Source organism: Quercus robur, chromosome 12 (assembly GCF_932294415.1).
Source record: "Quercus robur chromosome 12, dhQueRobu3.1, whole genome shotgun sequence".
Taxonomy (NCBI): Eukaryota; Viridiplantae; Streptophyta; class Magnoliopsida; order Fagales; family Fagaceae; genus Quercus; species Quercus robur.
This window is the reverse complement of record NC_065545.1, coordinates 29,605,512-29,615,007: the sequence shown is the minus strand read 5'-3', so window position 1 is coordinate 29,615,007 and position 9,496 is coordinate 29,605,512. Positions and strand designations below refer to the sequence as shown.

The 9,496-nt window shown below is 39.5% G+C and overlaps 1 protein-coding gene across 1 annotated transcript; it reads left to right on the top strand.

Moving 5' to 3' along the window:
* Window positions 1–2,950: 2,950 nt before the first annotated feature.
* Window positions 2,951–9,496, top strand: LOC126708568 (uncharacterized). The gene is made up of 4 exons (XM_050408356.1): window positions 2,951–3,419; window positions 4,453–4,689; window positions 4,850–5,067; window positions 8,888–9,496. The coding sequence occupies exons 1-4, from the start codon at window positions 3,144–3,146 to the stop codon at window positions 9,057–9,059; spliced, it is 903 nt and encodes a 300-aa protein (XP_050264313.1). The 5' UTR covers window positions 2,951–3,143; the 3' UTR covers window positions 9,060–9,496.

Sequence of the window (9,496 nt, the reverse complement as noted above, 5' to 3'; positions counted from 1 at the left end):
TTGAGGAAGAACAAGGTCCTGGGGTTGTAGCCAACCTCTCCTCCGACCTACTTCCTCAGCTTCATTTTATTCTCTTGTATCTTCCTTTCTTTTCGGTTATGTAATGAACTTTGACGCAAACTGATTCCAGCTTTTCATTGTACGTTGTACTATTTCTTTGTTTTAGTGATAATGGAAATTTCCTTACTTGTTTTGGATACTGTTCCTTTGACTACACTACTTTGTGAGTGAGTGTGCCCCATGCGTGCGTTTCTTTCAGAATATTTAGAGCACAATAGCTTGAAACATAATCTAACTAACTCCAGTTTATCAATACTACTAGGCATTATATCGCTAATTTATAATAAATCAAACTTAGGAAACTAACCAGGATAACAATTGAATATTCTGTGATAAGCGTGCGAACACCGTCTAAGGCTGATAATCTCTAAATAATCCATCCGAGCAATCGACTGGGAAGTAGGGAACTCCGATGGTGCTTTTGTGTACTTGGTTTCCCCATAGGCTTGGATCCGAGGACCATGCAAGGCCTTGGTTCTGTCCAAAACTTTTAAGATCTCTTTTTTGTACTTGGTTTCCCCATAGGCTTGGGTCCGAGGACCATGCAAGGCCTTGGTTCTGTCCAATACTTTTAAGATGTCTTCTTTGTACTTGGTTTCCCCATAGGCTTGGGTCGGAGGACCATGCAAGGCCTTGGTTCTGTCCAACACTTGCGAGATTTCTTCTTTGTACTTGGTTTCCCCATAGGCTTGGGTCGGAGGACCATGCAAGGCCTTGGTTCTGTCCAATACTTGCGAGATTTCTTGTTTGTACTTGGTTTCCCCATAGGCTTGGGTCCGAGGACCATGCAAGGCCTTGGTTCTGTCCAATACTTTTAAGATTTCTTCTTTGTACTTGGTTTCCCCATAGGCTTGGGTCTGAGGACCATGCAAGGCCTTGGTTCTGTCCAATACTTGCGAGATTTCTTGTTTGTACTTGGTTTCCCCATAGGCTTGGGTCCGAGGACCATGCAAGGCCTTGGTTCTGTCCAATACTTGCGAGATTTCTTCTTTGTACTTGGTTTCCCCATAGGCTTGGGTCTGAGGACCATGCAAGGCCTTGGTTCTGTCCAATACTTGCGAGATTTCTTCTTTGTACTTGGTTTCCCCATAGGCTTGGGTCCGAGGACCATGCAAAGCCTTGGTTCTGTCCAATACTTTTAAGATTTCTTCTTTGTACTTGGTTTCCCCATAGGCTTGGGTCCGAGGACCATGCAAGGCCTTGGTTTTGTCCAATACTTTTAAGATGTCTTCTTTGTACTTGGTTTCCCCATAGGCTTGGGTCTGAGGACCATGCAAGGCCTTGGTTCTGTCCAATACTTGCGAGATTTCTTCTTTGTACTTGGTTTCCCCATAGGCTTGGGTCCGAGGACCATACAAGGCCTTGGTTCTGTCCAATACTTTTAAGATGTCTTCTTTGTGCTTGGTTTCCTCATAGGCTTGGGTCTGAGGACCATGCAAGGCCTTGGTACTGTCCAATACTTGCGAGATTTCTTCTTTGTACTTGGTTTCCCCATAGGCTTGGGTCCGAGGACCATGCAAGGCCTTGGTTCTGTCCAATACTTTTAAGATTTCTTCTTTGTACTTGGTTTCCCCATAGGCTTGGGTCCGAGGACCATGTAAGGCCTTGGTTCTGTCCAATACTTGTGAGATATCTTCTTTGTTAAGTAGTCTTTTCTCTATACTGATTTATTTTTCGAAGGTCGGCCCCTAGGCCAGGGAGGGAGGAGTTGGCTCGAGGCCGGAAGCCCCTGGAGCTGCCCGCTCCGTTAGCAGTGCAAGGCGTAGCCCCTAGCAGAGGCTTATGGCGGAGCAACAACTGTACGTCGCCGGAGATGGGAAAAACTCGTGAATCTCTGCTTGCTGGAGAGCTGACTCATGCGCCATCCGTGCCAACGCGCAAGCCTTCCCACAGACGGCGCCAATTGTAGGGACACGAATCTCTGGCGGCCTAACAACGATGGCGTTGGGCTCGCGCGTGATGGATCCCTCACAATAAAATTTGTAGAGAGTGGGCTTGAAAGGCTAGGGTTGGATCACGGGGCGTTAGTTCAAGCCGGGCTTCAGACGAACCAAAACCAGAAAAGGCTTTAGTTTGGATATTCAGGCCTTACACCTTTGTAACTTGAGAGATTTTGCTCCTCGGATAATGTCCGAGGAGCACTAATGTTTTCTCCGGTTACCCGACGGTGGGTTTTTCGGGGTGATGCCCATATATTCTCCGGGCATTCTCTTTCCTGAAGTTTCTTTTCCAGGAAGTGAGATCGGGTCCCTTCACTTTGTTACCTTGCGTTTTCTTTTATACTAGCCTACGTTCATTATCCCCCGTCCACGTGTAGGGTCGATTTTTCCAGGACAGAGGTTTGTCCCATCAGTCTAATCCCGAAATTATGGGAGATGGTCCATAAAGCCTAAGAATCCGGCTCTGTTAGGTGTGATGTCATGTCAATGAAGGGTATTAAGGACTATTTCCCTGAGATATTTTCTGATCTTTTAAGTTTGCTTGTACTCCACTTTCGTCAATGGGATTCTGGGTCCTCCGAGGACTGAGCGGTCCTCGGACGTATCTTTGGGCCACATCAGGCCCACTATTTTTGGGCTTGGGCCTTGGCCTCCTTTAGTTTGGAGCCTGTGGACTCCCTATAAGCGAGCGAGTCGGGCCCATAAACTATTGGGCCCCACAATATTAATTATACTGTACAATTTATTTCTGTTTAAGCAATTTTTGTTAATGCTTGAATTGAAGCATTTTTTTTTTTTTAATATAGGGTTCAATTTAAATTTTCATAAAATGCAGATTTAATTTAAAATCTTTTGGGGTCAAATTGTGATTTGCAAAAAAAAAAAAAAAAAAAAAACGTTTTTAATAAGAGGTTTTATTTATAAGTTGTACAATGCATTGGCAAGTGGTAACCACCTACGCATCTACCAGTCTTTCTTTGCACCGCATCGTTGTTTTTGTTCCTCTCTCTCTACTGTTCTTTACATGGCATTTTGCTAGGGTTCCCAATTCTTCACAAAAATTGCAATTGGAACCAAAAAAAATTTGCTATTCTCACGGGGGGGGTGGTAGGAGGGTTATCTGTGCCCCCGACAATTCTTGGGATGACGTATTACGAGGAAGATGGTGTTGAGGTTGTGCCGGAACTGAGCCTGAGAATTGGGGGCGAAGATAACAATGGGGTTGGGGGATACGTGAAATTGAGTGAAGGTCCGAGCGATTGTGAGGAGGAGCAGGCGATTGGTGTGGTTGCGGAGCCTACGTCTCCGAGAACAGAAGGGTGTTTGTGGAAGTGGTTCAAGTTGGTTGTGCTTTGTATCTTCTTGGCGTTGTTGGCTGCGGTTTTTATCAAATGGGTCGGTCCGTTTTTCATGGATAAGGTCGATTTTTGTTCTATAAAGTTGATTGCTTTTTGTGGTAATAGACTAATAGTCGTCTTAGAGTTGAACAATTGGGTGTTTTGCGTAATGGGTTTTTGTTCAATTACCGTTTGGTTTGGTTTTTTGTGGGTTGAATTAAAATTCATGGAAAAAAGTTACTTATTCACGTGCAATTTTTATTTTTATTTTTTAATTTTTGTGCTTTTATAATGCGTGTAAATGGCCAAGGATGAGAAAATTATGTCTCTTTTGAATTTCGATTGTAGTTCTAATAAGAACTTTATTACTTGAAAAGAAAGGGCGGGCATGATTGTTGAATTTCCTGGGAGATTTTTGTTTTTGTGTTTAGTATTTGCTTATAGGGTCTGTAAGCCTTTTTTATTTATTTATAATAATAACAATAATGGAAATATGATTTTAACAATGTGGACAGCTCTAGGATGGCTCTTTTATGGGGAATAGCTGCATATTGCTTTATAGGGGCAGCGAAAATTAATGTGTTGTAGTTAGTTTTGATAAAATAGTTCTTATACTTGTTGATTTTTGGTTTTTTTTTTTTTTTTTTGAATGTTGAAACTTGGCCATGTTGATGTCTAAATAAACCATGTGGCAATTATAATAAGCATTGAAGTATGCTCTATTAGATAGATTTGGTTCCCTTTAAAATTGTTACTCTTCAATCCTCATTTATTTTTAATGGTTTCTCTGAGTTGTTAAAATTCACCATGGATACTTGAGGTGATGTACGAGCTTATTCGTTAAATGATACTGTTTATCAAAAGCAATTGATTCTTCAACACAAACTTTCAGGTTTATTTTTAACGGGATTGTGAGTTGTGGGCCTTGTGGCTGATTAATATGCTGTCTTCCAAAGCAAACAAAATTAACCCAATTTCTGATAGATTGGGGTATCACTACTTTCTGATACCACCAGTTTGGTGAAAAAGTTTGCATGTGTATTGCGGAAATGCTTGCATTTATATAAATTTTTTTGTATCTCTTACTACCTTAATAATGAGATAGTATTATGCAGGAGATTATTCCTATTCTAAATTGGGAAACATCAACATTCAGTACTCCTGTTCTGGCGGTTCTGGTTTTTGCTTCTTTGGCATTATTTCCCACCCTACTTTTTCCATCTTCGCCATCAATGTGGGTTGCAGGGATGACCTTTGGTTATGGCTATGGATTTTTGTTAATCTTTTCTGGGATGGCTGTTGGTGTATCACTTCCATATTTCGTTGGCTCTCTTTTCTATCATAAAATTCAGGTGTGTCTGTCTGCTGTTTTCATTATCTATTGCTAACATCTCTATCTCTCTCTCTCTCTCTCTCTCTGATTGTGAGTGTGTATGTCCACATTTGATTGTGTGCACGTGCATGTGAAATGCACATTTAATGTAATTCAACATTTTGTTGATTCTAATGCAGGGGTGGTTAGAAAAGTATCCGAAGAGAGCTTCTATTCTAAGAGCAGCTGGTGAAGGAAATTGGTTCCATCAGTTTCGAGCTGTGGCATTAATCAGGATTTCTCCATTCCCTTATATCATATATAACTACTGTGCTGTGGCGACCAATGTGAAGTATGGTCCTTACATCATGGGATCTTTGGTGGGGATTGTGCCAGAAATTTTTGTTGCAATCTACACGTAAGAACTCTCTCTCTCTCTCTCTCTGAATTTTAATTTTGCATATTTTCATGTCTTTTTGCATGTATTTCCAATGCTTGCATTTAATCTTTAAATTCCTCGGACTGTGAATTTCCCTGTTGCTTAGACCTGGTGTAGCTTGAGAATGACCTATGCTATACGGAACTTCTATGGTGGTTTGAGGGGAAGATAATATACACACGCGCATGCTCAAAAGGCCATGTGTTTCCTTAAGCTCCCCTATCCATTTCAAAACTTGTTTTGATAATAACGTGCTTCAGATTTTGAGTTAAACAGATTTTTAAGGTTAATTAGTTGGAGTCTTTTGTCCCCCCCCCCCCCCCCCCCCCCTCCCCCTTCTTCTCCCCTTCTCTATTCTCTCTCTCTCTCTCTCTCTCTCTCTGACATAGGAAACGACTTTGATTGAGAGACCATGAGAAGTAGATATTTGGTTGAGGAACTCTTACATACATTTAACTACTAGAACAACTAAGAAAGAGGCCCAAATTAGGAGGCTAAAATTCTACATCAAATTAAACCTTTAAGTGGCACTTCTAAGAGAGGAAAAAAAAAGGGGGGGGGGGTGGTGTGACTCTAAAGTTTATTGAGTTAGATATTTCCAGGACTCATAAATCTTTTTAAGTGAGTTATACTTTACAATGGCTCATTATTAAATCTTTGGCTATTACTCCAAATCAATCAAGAGAGCTCTTAATTCCACTTGGTTGCTTCTCCATGTTCATGAGGTCTGTTGAAGGCCTTATGGTCCTGGTTTTGTTGAAAATGCCTTCCATAAGCTGTCATGCCAGATAACTAAGTAACAACCCTCATAAAAGTTACTTTGACAATATCAATTGAGGCTGATGGTGGCAACGAGAATGAGCAAACTAACTGGAAACTAATCTTCAGTCCTTGAGAACTATAAATATAGCAAGACCTCCAAAGACTCTAGAGGTATATATGCCCCTGAAGACAATAGATTGAAGCTAGTTCTGATTGTAGCATGCTCAGGCTCTTTATTATTGTAAAATGCCTTGGAGAAACCCAATTACTTCATTTTGAAGTGGTTCCAAATGCGTGAGGCAAATTCATTATCTTATAGAATTTGGTACAATGTTTTCCAATCTTTGTGCAAAACTTGGACAGTTATAGTGGTGATGGGGCCTTGGGTTATGTCGAAAGGTGGTTTATGTATTCTTCTTTTATTTGATTTATGGTAAATCAAGTCCTGCAGAAGTTTCAGCTCTCAATAATTATTGTTGTGGTAACTACCTGTTGTTTGATGAAGGTTAAAAGAACTCTTTGCAATATCTTAGGTCACATGAGCCAAATCCAGGCTGTAGAATTTTCCTTCTTTAAGGACCTGTTTGCTTGATCAAGGTAACTAATGGCCTGTTTGGATGTTAAAAAAAGGAGGGGGAGTAGAGTAGAGGGAGGGAGAGGAATTCAATTACCTTATTTGGAAGTTTTTTAAGGAAGGAGGGGGAGGGGTTTGGAGGGATTTGGAGGGATTTCAACTACCTCTAACCCCTCATTTTTAATTCCCCCAAATTGGAGAGATTTGGAGGGAGAGTAGAGTAAATAAATTATTGAACAAATGAATTCTCTAATTTATCCTTTCTAAATTAACAAAATTACAAACTATTATATAAATAATCTTTGTTTGTTTCCTGAGAAAATTAAGGTAAATGCAAAAAAAAATTGAATCTCACTAGCTAGGGAAAAAGCCACAGCATCAGAGCCTACAAATTTGAAGCCCAACACGGAGTCAGCACGTGTTGTTGACTTCTTGTTGTGTTGATCATGGCACAGAACTTTCTAAACTGGTTGTTGACTTTTGAACTTTACGTTTACAAAGAAATACTAGGAAAAAAAAAATGACAACCTGTGTTTATCAATTGACAATTGCAACTTCCTCCGGTAGTGCCATTAACAAAACCAAATTGGAAGTTTTTTGTGTTTACGTGCTGTTTCTCATTACTTGGCCTGTTTCTCATTACTTGGCCTCTGTTTCGTTGCTGAGAAAACAGAGGAAATTTTTTTTTTTTTTTTTTGTGTTCTTCTTTAGTAGCCGTTGTTCCCATACTTCTCACATCATCGAGATCATCATCACCAGCTTCTTCCACCACAAACCATAGATTCTCACACAAAACCAGCACCGGTGGATCAGCGTAATCTAGCTGTCATGGCTGCTTGATTAACACACAAAAAACAATAACAAAATAACAAAAAACAAAAAGAAAAAACTGATCAGGTCTTGTTAAAATACTATGGCTGGTGGCAGAGTCTATAGCAGTGGTACTGGTGGTAATAGTGGTTCCAATTTGAGTGTTTTGTTTCAGAATCAAAAGGGTGCTTATGCTTCTGAGCCTCTTGATTCTCTCTTCCTTTCTGGGTCTTCCTCTTCTTTCCTAGGTACTCTCTTTAAGCTTTACAAAAATTGTGTTATGGGTTATTTGTATTCTTCAATTTTATTTTGTTTAATTACCTCTAATTTTGCTTTTTCTAGATGAACATGGTTTAATTTTATTATGTAATATTGCAGTCGTAGACTCTATGCTTTTACTTACACTAATTGGCCATGTATACTTATTGTTAAATCCTTGGTACTAATGATTCAGAGGAAATTTGTTGATTTTTATATTTAGCGTGAATAATTTTTAGGGTTCTTAACATTTTGAAATTGTATTGAAAAAAATTCACTAACATATTCTAAGATTGAAAAAAATCTTAGAATAAATTAATCATAGACCAATGTTGCAAGTCCATTTTCAAATAGGGGTAAATTTGTCCATTTTAATTATTTCCTCTCCTCTCCATCCTAATTTTTAAAACATCCAAACAAGGGGAAGGGCTAATTACTCCCTTCCCCCTTACTAATTTTAAAAACATCCAAATAAGGTGGAAGGAAGCCATTCCCCTCTACTTTCCTCCCCACTACTCTCCTCCCCTCTACTCTCCTCCCTCTCTAAACTTTCAAACAGGCCATAAGAGTGTTCACTTAGTTAGCACCTTTCAGCTAATTTCTAAAGTATGCCTCTACTTTTAATGCTAGTGGATATTTTGCGTAGTTAAATATGGGAATTTCAATCTGTCAACAGTATAATTACTTGGGTTGGACAATTTCACCTGTTCGTTTCTCCCTTCTACTCTTAAGCAAAAGGAGAGAGTTCAGAGTTCTGTCCCTGTGTCAACTGTCACTTGGCACATGGTTTACGCTTACCTATCAATTTGCAGGCTTTTGTCTACTGAAAGGCTAGTAGTGTGGCTGATTGGTGATTGCGCATGAATCAAATGTCAGGTCATCTGTCAGTTTGCTTTGGCCTCATTGTCAACTAGTCACCTGTTGATTCTCTTGTTCATCCTACTGATTCCTTCTTGAGTAAGGGTGACTTTTGTCATTCCCATAGCTGCTCTAGCTGAAAGAACTCTCACTACTTTCCCCTTATGACAATCTATATTGCAATCACCTTTTAGCTTCTTAGTCATTTTAATCTTGTTCATAGTTTTAGGGTGGTCATGAGCAAAAATTACAATTTGTGTTTAATTAGAAAAAAATTCATTAAGCATGAGGGTATTTGGTCAGCAAAAATATGTTTGATGTCAATTTTCCCCTACGTTCTTTTTTCTTGCCTGTAAGTTGGTTATTAACTTAATGGCATTGCAGTTGGTCATATTTCTTTCATATTACAAATTTTCCGAATTACTTCTATTCTTTCCTTGTGTAGCTGTACAGATACTGATTGGAAAAGATGGGATTTAAATGGTGTATCTGTATTTGATAATCTCCTCAACTCATGGTCACTCTGTTTCATTTCAGTGGGTTGTTCATAAAGACTTTGGCAGACGAGCGACACTCCCTTTCAGCCCCACAGATTGTCTTCAACATTGTGGGCTTCTCTGCGACTGTGGCTACCACTATTTTGTTCACAATGTATGCAAAGAGGCAGCTCAAGGTATTGCAAAATGAAGACGAGCTATTATTGCAGTAAGCTTCTGGTTCTACTTTGGGGGAACACCAGCTTCTGGGAGTTAGCTCTGGGTTGCATGTGAAACATGGTGCATGACTGGATGAGGTTTTATTTATTTAAACGGCTTCATCCATAAGATAAAATGGTGCTGCTATGTAAGCACTCTGGTAGGTGGCGACAGAGAGGAAGCCAAGACAAACACGTCTAACACAACTGACATATATATGTTAACACCATCATTTTTTTGCTTAAAAAATTGTGTTCTCTCTCTCAAGATCTCTCATTTGTAAATGATTTAATAGTCTGCTTCAAAAGCAGTGATTGGACTTAGGCAAGATTCTTGACTGTAAAAATTGAATGTAAACAGTATTTGGATTATTGCAGTAAGATTCTTGACTGTAAACATTTACGTAGCATGTATATAATGCTCTATAGAAGTTGTTGGTGTTATTTATTTA

What these genes read in the sequence shown, in the direction of transcription:
- LOC126708568 (XM_050408356.1), top strand. Translation starts at nt 3,144, where the DNA reads ATGACGTATTACGAGGAAGATGGTGTTGAGGTTGTGCCGGAACTGAGC. An exon ending in GTCCGTTTTTCATGGATAAG is followed by an intron (nt 3,420 to 4,452) that starts GTCGATTTTTGT and finishes AGTATTATGCAG; the next exon opens with GAGATTATTCCTATTCTAAA. An exon ending in ATTTTTGTTGCAATCTACAC is followed by an intron (nt 5,068 to 8,887) that starts GTAAGAACTCTC and finishes GTTTCATTTCAG; the next exon opens with TGGGTTGTTCATAAAGACTT.